At 46.6% G+C, this 14,115-nt stretch overlaps 1 protein-coding gene across 4 annotated transcripts in view; it reads right to left on the bottom strand.

Moving 5' to 3' along the window:
• mcc (MCC regulator of WNT signaling pathway) overlaps positions 1–14,115 on the bottom strand; it is a 322,837-nt gene that overhangs the window by 112,821 nt on the left and 195,901 nt on the right. For all 4 annotated transcript variants that reach the window (XM_072516456.1, XM_072516457.1, XM_072516455.1 and 1 more), the window contains 3 exons: positions 7,535–7,741; positions 2,422–2,568; positions 2,010–2,099 (listed from right to left, as the gene is read on the bottom strand). In XM_072516456.1, the coding sequence (XP_072372557.1) occupies positions 2,010–2,099; positions 2,422–2,568; positions 7,535–7,741 (444 nt within the window). The remainder of the gene's footprint in view (positions 1–2,009; positions 2,100–2,421; positions 2,569–7,534; positions 7,742–14,115) is intronic.

The following is a 14,115-nucleotide window of genomic DNA, read 5'->3' as shown; positions in this document are numbered from 1 at the left end:
GTCGCGCCAAATATTTTTTTTTGTTAACTTCTTCAGTCCGATAAGGACCTCTGTCATCTCATTCTCATTTTCCTGCCACCTCGTGGAGGTGACTGCCCTTGTAAAAGCTAGGCTCATCCACGTTGATAATATAAATAATCCTATCCCAGGGATTTGGGACAGAGCCAAACATTTGCAGCAGGTGGGCATGAGTACCACTCAATGGCACCTTTAATGTAAAGCACAGAATTTTAGCCTACCTTGGTGAATTATTTTTTGTTTACCAATTTGTGGGGGGAATTTGTCCTCAAAATTAGTGGATTCAGACCTGCACCTTCAAACTCTCAGTTATGGGAACCATGAACATTATAATATATATAAAGATTATTTTATTTATTTAACCTGGCATTCAGGAAGAAATGTTCAGAAGTTTGTTCATGAATAAGAACATAAGAACTAGGAGGAGTAGGCCACCTGGCCCTTCGAGCCTGCTCCACCATTCAACAAGATCGTGTCTGATCTTTTGTGGACTCAGCTCCATTTTCGGCCCGAACACCATAACCCTTTTATTCCTTTATTCTCCATCCATGCCACTACTTTACCCGTAACTATCTATCTTTATCTTGAAAACATTTAATGAAGGAGCCACAAAAGCTTCACTGGGCAGGGAATTCCATAGATTCATAACCCTTTGGGTGAAGAAGTTCCTCCTAAGCTCAGTCCTAAATCTACTTCCCCTTATTTTGAGGCTATACCCCCTAGTTCTGCTTTCACCCGCCAGTGGAAACAACCTGCCCGCATCTATCCTATCTATTCCCTTCATAATTTTATATGTTTCTATAAGATACCCCCGTTTCCTTCTAAATTCCAACGAATACAATCCCAGTCTACTCAACCTCTCCTCGCAATCCAACCCCCTCAGCTCTGGGATTAACCTAGTGAATCTCCTCTGCACACCCTCCAACGCCAGTACGTCCTTTTCAGATAAGGCGACCAAAACTGAACACAATACTCCAGGTGTGGCCTCACTAACACCTTATACAGTTGCAGCATAACCTCCCTAGTCTTAAACTCCATCCCTCTAGTAATGAAGGACAAAACTCCATTCACCTTCTTAATCACCTGTTGCACCTGTAAACCAACTTTTTGTGACTCATGCACTAGCACACCACTGCGCAGCAGCATGTTTTAATATTTTATCATTTAAATAATAATCCCGTTTGCTGCTTCTCCTCCCAAAATGGATAACCTCACATTTGTCAACATTGTATTCCATCTGCCAGACCCTAGCCCATTCACTTAATGTATCCAAATCCATCTGCAGACTTCCAGTATCCTCTGCACTTCTTGCTTTACCACTCATCTTAGTCTGCAAACTTGGGACACATTGCACTTGGTCCCCAACTCCAAATGATCTATGTAAATTGTGAACAATTGTGGGCCCAACACTGAAATCTGAGGGACACCACTAGCTACTGATTGCCAACCAGAGAAACACCCAGTAATCCCCACTCTTTGCTTTCTATTAATTAACCAATCCTCTCCCATACTACTACTTTACCCTTCACGTTATGCATCTTTATCTTATGCAGTAACCTTTAGTGTGGCACCTTGTCAAAAGCTTTCTGTAAATCCAGATATACCACATCCATTGGCTCCCCGTTGTCTACCACACTGGTAATGTCCTCAAAAAATTCCACTAAATTAGTTAGGCACGACCTGCCCTTTATGAAACCATGCTGCGTCTGACCAATGGGACAATTTCCATCCAGATGCCTCGCTATTTCTTCCTAGATGATAGATTCCATCATCTTCCCTACTACCGAAGTTAAGCTAACTGGCCTATAATTACCCGCTTTCTGACGACCTTTTTTAAACAGTGATGTCACGTTTGCTAATTTCCAATGGGTTTGCTAATTTCCAATGGGTTTTATAGGTAAAATTAGTCCATAACCAGATATTTATAGACCATGCCCAGAAAATTACAGACCATTGAGAACTGTTATCTCCATCACATTTCAAATACTTACTCCAATATTGCTGATTTCTGAACCCAGGACTGGTCGATCTGAAGATGAAGATTCTGACCTTGTCTTTGACAGTTTTACTCGTTCAGCCACCTACCATCAAGAAATGATTGTTAGAATTATTAATTGATCAGTATATCATGCAAAAACTGTATCATATTACAAAATTAATTAATTCACTAATTAATACTGACATATACCCTTTAAATCTACCTTAAAGCCTCTAAATAAAGAGCAATAAAGATCTCCCTCCCCCTCCAGTGCAAAACCAAGAGCCTTCTCCATGACTACTCTAAAATGTTCCCAAGAGAAAGTAATAAGATTTCCCAGCTAATAGTTAAGCCTCTGCAACAGCTGCAGAATGATAGTGACTACTGCATATAATGTGAAAACGTCAGAAGCCACAGAGACTTACCTTTGCAATAGGGATATCATTGCTGCTACTGCTGGTGCTGAGCTCACCAGTACTGGGGTTGACTGGTCGATTGGCTGCAGTCAAACGACTTGGACTAGCTGGACCAGATGCCTGTATGCTTTGTAAACGTGTCTGTAGCTCTCGAACCTGAATTAAAAAGAAAAATGATTGCAACCATTGTTTACAGCAGGAATAAATTATTCTAAGGACAGTACACATTATTTGAGGATAGTTATTTTATTTTTCAATTGTTATTACTTCCAGGAGAACAGACTGATTTTGCAGCATTCACAGCATAATCTTAAAAGCTGAGTTTATTTATTTAGTTTGAGCTTCTGATGTGCAGTTGTACAGTGAGACATGACAGTCCTATCAACACTTGTTAAGTACCGACTTCCGGTAGCGGCCATGATGTGAAGGGACGCACATTTGGTGGCTCCCACTCAAGGCAGATTTTTTCAGTCTTTTCTCCGCCTGAAAGGCAACATATTTGAGGGCAAATGGTACAGGAGTGTCTGGGGAAGGTAATACTCCTCTGGTGTGGCTGGTGCACAGATCGGTGGATGAGGAATACCACAAGAAAGAAAGTGCAGTTAGAGCAGGAGAGTTTCCATGATGCACCACAGGGAAAGATGGTGGAAGGCAAGGGAGCGCGCTGCCCACCCAGTAGTTGATGGAGCAGCTGATGGAGTTCTTGAATGACACGTTTCAGCAGCAGAGGAAAGAGGCCCTGGAGTACCTGGACAAGATGGTGGAGCTGCTGATATCTGGGATCGGGCAAGTTGAGCAGAGGCTGGAGTCCCAGGGCCTGACGATCCTGAAAGTAGAGGCGGCGGTGGGGGAGCACGAGGAGCAGTTGGCCTCGTTGGTGGCTGAGGTGGAAGCTATGCGGGAGAGCCAGAAGCTGAGGGAGAATGTGGAGGATATGGGAAATCTCTCCAGAAGACAAAACCTAAAGACTGTCAGGATGCCTGAAGGAATTGAAGATGTGGAGGTCACGGTGTATGTGGCAAGGATGCTGGAGAGAGTGATGGGGATAGGGGCCTTTCATCGGTCCCTGGAGGTGGACTGAATACACAGGGCACTGAGGAGGAGGCCACAGGCGGGTGAGTCGCCAAGGGCTTTGGCGGTGCAGTTGCACCGCTTTCTAGACAAGGAGACGATCCTTCGATGAGCGAGGCAGACTAGGGAAAGGAACGAGCTGTACCAGGCCCTGGGTGTGGAGCTGGCAAAAGAGGAGGACCGGCTTAACTGGATTAAGGCTGCCCTCTTCAAAATGGAGGTTAGGTTTGGGGTATTGTACCCACCTGTTGGTGCCTTTCCAGAAGCAACAGTTTCATTTCGACATGCCAAAGGAGGCGATGAAATTTATGAGGGATAATGGACTGGGAGGAGAGTGAGGAAATTGAACTTTGGTCGAGTTTTGTGTGCTCTTTAAAGTGTTAGTGGTGGATTATTGGGGGCAGGCTTTGACAGGGGAGCAACGATGATGAGTGTGCCTTTTGTTACTCTTGAGGGATAAATGGTTGGGTTGCTTGGGGGTAGGGGGGCGGAACTAGAGGGAGGTAGGATGGTTGGAGGCCTCGGGCAGGGGCTACCATGCTAGATCGGCAGACTAGTTAATGGGAGTGAAGTGAGAAGGAAGGTAGAGGGGAAGGAATTGATTTTTTGTTTGAGGGTGGGGGGATTGCTGACATGGGTGTGGTTAGTGTGGCATAGTTGGAAAGAGATCGATGATGGTGGACATTCGAGGGCGGGCCTGGAGGGTCATGTGACGAAGGCTGGGGGCTGGCTCGAAAAGGAATATGTTGATTGGCAGGGGAAGGGAGCGGGGAGCCCCCCGACCAGGCTCGTCACGTGGAATGCGAGGGGGTTGAATGGGCTGGTGAAACTGTCGCATGTGTTCACCCATCTGTGAAGTTTGAAGGCTGGCATGGTATTTTTTGCAGGAGACGCAGCTGAAGTTGGGGGACCAGACGAGGCTGAGAAAGTAATGGTGGGACAGGTGTTTCATTCGGGGCTGGATATGAAGACGAGAGGGGTGGCAGTGTTGGTCAACAAGCAGGTTGCGTTCGAGGTGGGAACATTGTGGCCGATCCGCGGGGGGGGGGGGGGGGACTATGTATGATCATGGAAAGTTGGAGGGGATGGCAGTGGTTCTGCTAAACATGTCTGTGCACTGAATTGGGATGGCCTGGATTTTATGAGGTGGATGTCAGGGAGAATTCCGGGACTTGGACTCGCATCGGTTGATTGGGGTGGGGGCAGTGGCGAAGGAGCCGAGGGGGTTTATGGAGCACACTGGTGGATTTTTTTTGTCCTGGACAAGACGCTATTGGCGGGGGTTGCCGTCTTGCAGTATTCGCCGATTGTGGTTTCCGACCACGCACTGCTAGGTTGGATTTGCGGGGGGGGGGGGGCCACAGTGGAGACTGAATGTGGGACTGTTGGTGGACATGGAGGAGTGTGAGCAGGTAAGGGCTGCTATTCGGGGCTACGTTGTGGAGCTAAACGACACGGGGGAGGTCATGGCCGCCCCACTGTGGGAAGAACTCAAGGCTGTAGTCAAGGGGGAGGTTTTTTTAAATTTAGAGTACCCGATTAATTTTTTCTAATTAAGGGGCGATTTAGCGTGGCCAATCCACCTACCCTGTACATCTTTGGGTTGTGGGGGCGAAACCCACGCAAACACAGGGAGAATGTACAAATTCCACACAGTCAATGGCCCAGAGCCAGGATCGAACCTGGGACCTCGGACCCATGAGGCAGCAATGCTAACCACTGCGCTACCGTGTTGCCCCGTCAAGGGGGAGTTTATATCAATCTGGGGCATAGGGAGAAATTGGAGTGGGAAGAAGAGGGCTAGGTTGGTGGACGAGATTTTGAGGGTCGACAGGAGATACAGGGAAGGGCCGGAGCCACGGCTGTTGAAGGAGAGGAGAGGCTCCAGAGGGAGTTTGGGCTAGTTTCTACTGGGAAGGTGTTGGGGCAGTTACGGAGTACCAGTGCATTAGTACGGGGAGAAGGCCAGTAGGATATTGAGAATTCAAGAGGCGGCGAGGGAAATTGACAGAGTTAGGAATGTTAAGGGAAAGTGGTGATGGACCCGGAGGAGGTGAATGGCGTGTTCGAAGCGTTTCATAGAAGGCTCTACGAGTCGGAGCCCCCAGCCGAGGAGGAGGGGATGCAACGGTTCCTGGATAGGTTAGAGTTTCCCAAAGTAGAGGAGGAGCTGGTTCAGGGACTGAGGGACCCAATTGGGCTGAGGGAGGTGATGGAGCATATGGGAGCAATGCAGGGTGGGAGGGCCCAGATGGGTTCCCGGTAGAGTTGTATAAAAAGCTTGGGATGAACCCGGAGCCACTGCTGTCGTACCACCCACTACCATTATTCAACATGGACGGCAAGTTATTGGCGAAGGTGTTGGCCTCGCGAATTGAGGTCTGTGTTCCGGGGATGATAGGTGAAGATCAAACGGGTTTTGTGGAGGGGAGGCAGTTGTTGGCGAATGTGAGGAGGCTACTCAATGTAATCATGAAGCCTTCAGAGGGGCAGGAGATGGCGATATTGGTGGCGATGGATGCGGAGAATGCTTTTGATTGGGTGGAGTGGACGTATTTGTGCTGGGACAGTTCGGGCAGGGATTTGTCGATTGGGTCCGGCTGCAAGTGTGTGGAGAAACTGAGTGAGTTCGGAGTACTTCGGGCTGCATTGTGGAACGAGGCAGGGTGGCCCGCTCTCCCAGTTGCTCTTCGCCTTGGCAATAGAGTTGCTGACAAAGGTGCTAAGGGCACCGAGGGAATGGAGAGGGATTGAACAGGGGGGAGTCGAGCATAGGGTTTCAATGTATGCGGATGACCTGCTACTATATATTTCGGACCCAGTGGGCAGCATCGGAGGCATCTTGGGGATACTGGGGAGTTTGGCCGGTTCTCGGGGTACAAACTGAATGTGGGAAAAAGCGAGGTGCTCCCGATTGAGACTAAAGGGCCGGAAAGGAGGCTATGGGAGTTGCCGGCCATTTAGGGTGGTAGGGGCGAGCTTTAGAAACTTGGGTATTCAGCTGGCATGCAGCTGGGTGCAACTGGGTGCAATTGTCACCTGGCTCAGTTGACGGAGCAGATGAGGGCAAGCTTTAAGAGGTGGGATGTGCTGCTGCACAAGGCGGGTGCAGATGGTAAAAATGACGATGCTGCCAAGGTTTCTGTTTGTGTTTCAGAACCTCCCAATCTTCATCCCCAAGTTGTTTTTTACGAAGGTCAATGGGCTGATCTCTGGATCTGGCTTGCACCGGCAGGGCTGGACATAAGGATTCGGAGGTGGTGCAGGCAGGGATTCAGCACTTTGCTGATCTGTTAATAGGGAGCAAATTTGCAAAGTTGGAGGACCTGGAGGAAGTGTACGAGTTGCCCAGGGAGAATGACTTTAGATACCTGCAGGTTTGGGACTATGTAAGGTGGTAGGTGCAATCCTTTCATGGGCTGCTGCCCCTGGGGTTGCAGGACAAGGTGCTGTCGAAGGAGATGGGGAAAGTGTGAGATATCTTTAAGGAGTTAATGGAGTGGGAGGGAACTCTGGTGGGGGATATTCAGCATAAATGGGAAGAGGAACTTGGAGGGGAAAATGGGGAAGGTGGGATGTGCGGAGGAGATGGCGACAGGGGAGCAGGGGAAGGGGGAAAGTGTGTGTTGGTTATTTATTTTGAGTTGTTTGGTTGTTCTTCTGATTCGGTTTGTACATATGAAAATGCCTCTTAGAAAAATATTTTAAAAAACATTTGTTAAGTACCTTCAATAACAACAATTTGTGTTTATATATCAGGTTAAATGCAATAAATGTCCCAAGGCAATTCACTGGATGTGTTATCAAGCAACAATTGACACTGACCCAGATAAGGAAAATGGTCAACATTTGATCAAAGAGGCCGGTTATTATTAGGGGCAGCACGATAGCACAGTGGGTAGCACTGTTGCTTCACAGCTCCAGCAACAGGAGGATAAGATTTAAGATTGTTTTTGGTGGGGTGGGGACATTTGGAAGGTCTTGCATGTATTTCATCTTGCAGGTTACTTGTTCACCTGATTGTATAACCTGTTGCAGAACTGATACTTGCCCTCCTACGTAAACGGTCTCTTTCCTCCCGAATAGCATTCATGGTGACCTTTGTCCTGTTAAGGTCATCTTCTTTGCTACACAGCATCGCTGTGAGGCTTTCGTTTTCTTCCCGAAGAGCTGCTAACTCTTTCTCCCATCGAGATCTCTCTTCAGCAAGGGTTGGATAGAAGTCACGGCCCAGTACTCCCTCAATCTCCTCCACAGTCTTAATAATGTTAATAAAAGTACAAATGAAGCATTCTTCACATTTTGCATTTATTAAAGTAGTACTTTCAGTTACAGGAAAAAGATTGCTAAAACAGTATGTAAAAGAAATCAAATTATTTGGTAGTTGATGGATGAAAGTTGACCAGGAGAAATACCTGCTTCTCTTTCAGTGCCATGAATTTTTTTTTTTTTGCACACCCACCTGCAGGTCAGCCTAACTCTATGCTGAAAGACGTCACATGACAATTATTGAGCGTTTCTGTTCAATAGGGTGGCACAATGGCGCAGTGCTTAGCACTGCTGCCTCACGGCACCAAAGACCCAGGTTTGATCTCGGCCCTGGGTCACTGTCCGTGTGGAGTTTGCACATTCTCTCCGTGTCTGCGTGGGTCTCACCCCCACAACCCAAGGGTAGGTGGATTGGCCACGCTAAATTGCCCCATAATTGGAAGAAAAAAATTTGAAAAATTGAAAAACATTCTCGGTTCATGCCTGGTATAAGGTTTGAACCCACTTTCCTCGCCCACACAAACCCTGAGATCAATGCATTAATCGTATTTAAAAAAGCCTCCAGAATAAAAATCGGAAGGTTCTGCAACACAAGTAAAAACCTCGGGAGAATCGGAACAGAACATGGAACATTACAGCGCAGTACAGTACAGGCCCTTTGGCCCACAATGTTGTGCCGACCATTTATCCTAATCTAAGATCAACCTAACCTACACCCCTTCATTTTACTGCTGTCCATGTGCCTGTCCAAGAGTCGCTTAAATGTCCTTAATGACTCAGACTCCACCACCTCTGCTGGCAGTGCATTCCACACACCCATCACTTTCTGTGTAAAGAACCTACCTCCGACATCTCCCCTATACCTTCCACAATCACCTTAAAATTATGTTCCCTTGTGACAGCCATTTCCGCCCTGGGGAAAAGTCTCTGGCTATCCACTCTATCCATGCCTCTCATCACCTTGTAGACCTTTATCAAATCACCTCTCTTCATTTTTCGCTCCAGTGAGAAAAGCCCTAGTTCCCTCCACTTTTGTTCATAAGACATGCCCTCCAGTCCAGGCAGCATCCTGGTAAATCTCCTCTGCACCCTCTCCAAAGCATCCTATAATGAGGCGACCAGAACTGGACACAGTATTCCAAGTGTGGTCTAACCAGGGTTTTATAAAGCTGCAGCAAAACCTCGCGGCTCTTAAAACTCAATCCCCCTGTTAATGAAAGCCAACACATCATAAGCCTTCTTAACAACCCTATCAACTTGGGTGGCAACTTTGAGGGATCTATGTAAGTGGACCCCAAGATCCCTCTGTTCCTCCACACTTCCAAGAATCCTGCCTTTAACCCTGTATTCAGCATTCAAATTCGACCCTTCAAAATGAATCACTTCACATTTATCTAGGTTGAATTCCATCTGCCACTTCTCAGCCCAGTAAGATCTTATGAGGAAAGGCTGAGGGACTTGAGGCTGTTTTCGTTAGAGAGAAGAAGGTTAAGAGGGGACTTAATTGAGCCATACAAGATGATCAGAGGATTGGATAGGGTGGACAGTGAGAGCTTTTTTCCTCAGATGGTGATGTCTAGCACGAGGGGACATAGCTTTAAATTGAGGGGAGATAGATATAGGACAGATATCAGAGGTAGGTTCTTTACTCCGAGAGTAGTAAGGGCGTGGAATGCCCTGCCTGCAACAGTAGTGGACTCGCCAACACGAAGGGCATTCAAATGGGCATTGGATAGACATATGGACGATAAGGGAATAGTGTAGATGGGCTTTAGAGTGGTTTTGCAGGTCGGCGCAACATCGAGGGCCAAAGGGCCTGTACTGCGCTGTAATGTTCTATGTTCTGCATCCTGTCAATGTACTGTTGTAACCTGCAACAGCCTTCGACACTATCTACAAACTCCACCAATGTTCGTGTAATCAACAAACTTGCTAGCCCACCCTTCCACTTCCTCATCCAAGTCATTTATAAAAACCACAAAGAGCAGAGGTCCCAGAACAGATCCCTACGGGACACCACTGGTCACCGACCTCCAGGGAGAATACTTTCCATCCACTACCACTCGTTGTCTTCTTTCGGCCAGCCAATTCTGTATCCAGACAGCCAAATTTCCCTGTATCCCATGCCCCCTAACTTTCTGAATGAGCCTACCATGGGGAACCTTATCAAATGCATTACTGAAATCCATATACACCACATCCACTGCTCGACCTTCATCAATATGTCTCGTCACATCCTCAAAGAATTTAATGAGGCTTGTGATGCATGACCTGCCCCTCATAAAACCATGCTGACTATCTTTAATTAAACTATGTTTTTCGAAATAATCATAAATCCTATCTCTCAGAATCCTTTCCAATATTTTGCTCACCACAGATGTAAGACTGACTTGGTCTGTAATGCCCAGGGATTCCCTATTCCTTTTCTTGAACAGCATTCGCCTCCCTCCAATCATCCGGTACTACTCCAGTGGCGAGTGAGGACGCAAAGATCATCGCCAATGGCGCAACAATCTCCTCCCTTGCTTCCCGTAGTAACCTTGGGTATATCCCGTCGGGCCCAGGAGACTTATCTATCCTGATGCTTTTCAAGATTTCCAGCACATCCTCCTTCTTAATATCAACATGTTTGAATCTATTAACCTGGTTGACGCTGTTCTCATGAGCAACAAGCTCCCTCTCGCTCTTGAATAAGGCCTTTGACAAGGTCCCTCATACTGGTACAAAAGGTGAAGTCACACGGGACCATGGGTGAGCTGGCAAGATGGATACAGAACTGGCTAGGCCATAGAAGGCAGAGAGTAGCAATGGAAGGGTGCTTTTCTGATTTGAGGGCTGTGACTAGTGGTGTTCCGCAGGGATCAGTGCTGGGACCGTTGCTATTCGTAGTATATATAAATGATTTGAAGGAAAATGTAACCGGTCTGATTAGTAAGTTTGCAGATGACACAAAGATTGGTGGAATTGCAGATAGCGATGAGGACTGTCAGAGGATACAGCAGGGTTTAGATCGTTTGGAGACTTGGGCGGAGAGATAGCAGATGGGGTTTAATCTGGACAAATGTGAGGTAATGCATTTTGGAAGGTCTAATGCAGGTCGGGAATATACAGTGAATGATAGAACCTTCAAGAGTATTGACAGTCAGAGAGATCTAGGTGTACAGGTCCACAGGTCACTGAAAGGGGCAACACAGGTGGAGAAGGTAGTCAAGAAGGCATACGGCATGCATTCCTTCCATCGATTGGGGTATTGAGTATAAAAATTGGCATGTTATGCTGCAGCTGTACAGAACCTTAGTTAGGCCATATTTGGAATATTGCTTACAATTCTGGTTGCCACATTACCAGAAGGATATGGATGCTTTGAAGAGAGCACAGAGAGGTTTACCAAGATGTTACTGATTCGGGGGAACCACAGATTTGAGCCAGGGAAGTGGGAAATTTTCAGAAATGGGAGGAGAAGGGGATTAAGACACTAAAAGATATATTTCTTGGGAGTGGGTTTGCAAGATTGAAGGAGCTGGGAGCGAAGTATGGGCTGGAGCAGGGGGAAATGTTTAGATACATGTAGGTTTGAGATTTTGCCAGGAAGGAGATAGAGCTTCCCGGTGGAGCCGGCCTCCACATTGCTGGAGGAGGTGCTGACGACAGGGGGACTGGAGAAGGGGGTTGTGTCGGCGGTTTACGGGGTTATTTTAGAAGAGGAGAAGGCACCACAGGAAGGGATCAAAGCAAAGTGGGAGGAAGAGTTGGGAGAGGGTACGGAGGAGGGGTTCTGGTGTGAGGTGCTCCGGAAAGTGAATGCCTCCACCTCATGCGCAAGGTTGGGGCTGATACAGCTGAAGGTGGTATATAGAGCACACCTCACAAGGGCGAGGATGAGCCGGCTCTTTCAGGAGGTAGATGTGTGTGAATGTTGTGGGGGGTGGGGGGCGGGGTGGCCCAAATCACGTTCATATGTTTTGGTCCTGTCCAAAGCTGGAAGATTACTGAAAGGAGTTTTTAGGGTAATTTCTAAAGTGGTGCACGTGAAACTGGACCCGGGCCCCCAGGAGGCCATATTCGGTGTGTCGGACCAGCCGGGGTCGGAAACGGGTGCAGAGGCAGATGTTGTAGCCTTTGCCTCGTTGATCACCCGAAGGCGGATCCTGCTGGGATGGAGCAAACACTCCAACCCTGTGCCCTGGCATGGCGGGGGTCCTGCTGGAATTCTTGACTCTTGAGAAGGTTAAGTTTGAACTGAGGGGAAGGTTGGAGGGGTTCTACAATTCAAGGGCGTTATTCATTATGCACTTTCAAGAACTGGATAACATCGAGCATTAGTGTGGGGGGGGGGGGGGGGGGGGGGGCGGGTTGGCAAGGTTGGGGAGAGGGGGACTGCATGTGTTAATGGTGACTATGGGTGATTCCTGATTCCTTTTTGTAAACATGCGGGTTGCTGTTTAGGGGTTTGGTGGGAGGATGGGATTGCTGTTGTTGATATTGGGATTGACATTATATTTGTTACTGCGTATTGTTTATTGTTGGTGGGTGCAAATTTGGGAGAAAATGTCGAAAAAGGAGAATAAAAATATATATTTTTTTAAAAGGTGTGATAACTGGTCATTTAGAAATTAATGTAAAATTGGGCAAAGTCTACATGGAGTTATGAAAGGGAAATAATGGACAAAAGTGAGAGTTTTTTTAAGAATGTTACTTGTAGCATAACTAAGGGAAAATCAGTGGATGTGGTGTATTTGGATTTTCCGAAAGCTTTTGATAATGTCTCACACAAGTTCATAAATAAAATTAGAATGCATGGGATTGTGGGAAAAATATTGGTATGGACTGCGAATTGGTTATCAGACAAAAAGCAAGAGGAGGAATAACGAATCAGGATGGCATGTTGTTCACAATGGAGTATCGCAAGGACCTGTGCTAGGTCCACAGCTGTCCACAATATGCATAAAGGACGTGGATGCGGGGACCAATTGTAATATTTCTAAATTTGCTGATGGCACCAAACTGGTGGGAATGTAAGTTGTAAGGAGGATGTAAGAAGGTTTTAAAAGGACATGAGCAGGCTAAGTGAATGGACTAGGACATGGTAGATGGAAGATGATGTGAATCAGTATGAAGTTATTCACTTTGTTAGGAGAAAGAAGGCGGCAGATTATTTGTCAAAAGGTCAGAGGTGGGGAAATACTGATGTCCAAAGGGACCAGAGTGTCCTAGTTCATGAGTCACTAAAAGCTAACATGCCGGTGCAGCAAGCAATTAGGAAGGCAAATGGCATGTTGGTCTTCATCGTGAGGGGATTTGAGTAGAGGAGTAAGGATGTCATGCTACAGTTATATATAGCCTTGGTGAGACCTTACCCTGGGGTCTTCTGCAGTTTTAGTCCGCTTATCCAAGGAAGGACATACTTGCCAAAGGGGAGCAACAGAGGTTCACCAGATTAATCCCTGGGAGGCGAGTAGATTCATGAGGAGAGATTGAGGAGACTGGACTTACATTCCCTAGAGTTTCAAAGATGGGGGGAGGTGACCTCATTGAAATGTAGAAAATTCTTACAGGGCGTGACAGGGTACAGATAAATAAGATGTTCCCTTTGGTTGGTGTGTGTAAAACCAGGGGCATAATTTCAGGATAACAGGTAGGCCATTGAGATGAAGAGGAATTTCTTTAGTCAGAGGGTGGTGAATCTTTGGAATTCTCTACCCCAGAGGGCTATAGAAGCTCAATCATTGAGCATGTTCAAGACAGAAAAGAATAGATTTCTGGAGACTAACGACATCAAGAGATATGGAGATAGTAGGGAAAGTGGCACTGAGGTAGATAATCAACCGTGATCAAATTGAATGGTGAAGCAGGTTCAACGAATTCAATCACCTAATTCTCTTCCTATGTTCAACTGGCCAATCCAACCTGTCCCAAAATTCTCAGCTAACCTTTTGAAAAAGTTCTGTAAAAAGAAAAAAAACTATTTACTCAGCACTTTATTACCTCTAAGTCCTCAGGTTGAGGGTTTTTCACACAGAAAATGTCCTACAAATCTCAGTAAGGTGGAATGACCAGTCAGTTTACTTCTGCTGACACTGGTCGAGAGGAAAATGTTTGCTGGAGTTCTGGAAAAATATATTTATTTCTTTCCTGTATCATGAGATCATTAGCATAATTATTCCGTTATTACAGAGATACACACTAGCATCAAAGTTCATATGCCCAAGCATGTAAATATTGTACGAGAGAGGAAGGTTCTTTTTGGGGCATTGTATGCCAAGAACACCATGATCAGATGTGAGCAATATGAGGAGCTGTCCCTGTTCTTGATGTGGTCTGCAAGTTGCACTGTGGTCTGCAAGTTGCACTGTGGCAGATGGT

The sequence above is a fragment of the Scyliorhinus torazame genome, chromosome 9 (genome assembly GCF_047496885.1).
Source record: "Scyliorhinus torazame isolate Kashiwa2021f chromosome 9, sScyTor2.1, whole genome shotgun sequence".
NCBI classification, from domain to species: Eukaryota; Metazoa; Chordata; class Chondrichthyes; order Carcharhiniformes; family Scyliorhinidae; genus Scyliorhinus; species Scyliorhinus torazame.
The sequence above is the reverse complement of the archived record's forward strand: the minus strand, read 5'-3'. Positions and strand labels throughout refer to the sequence as shown.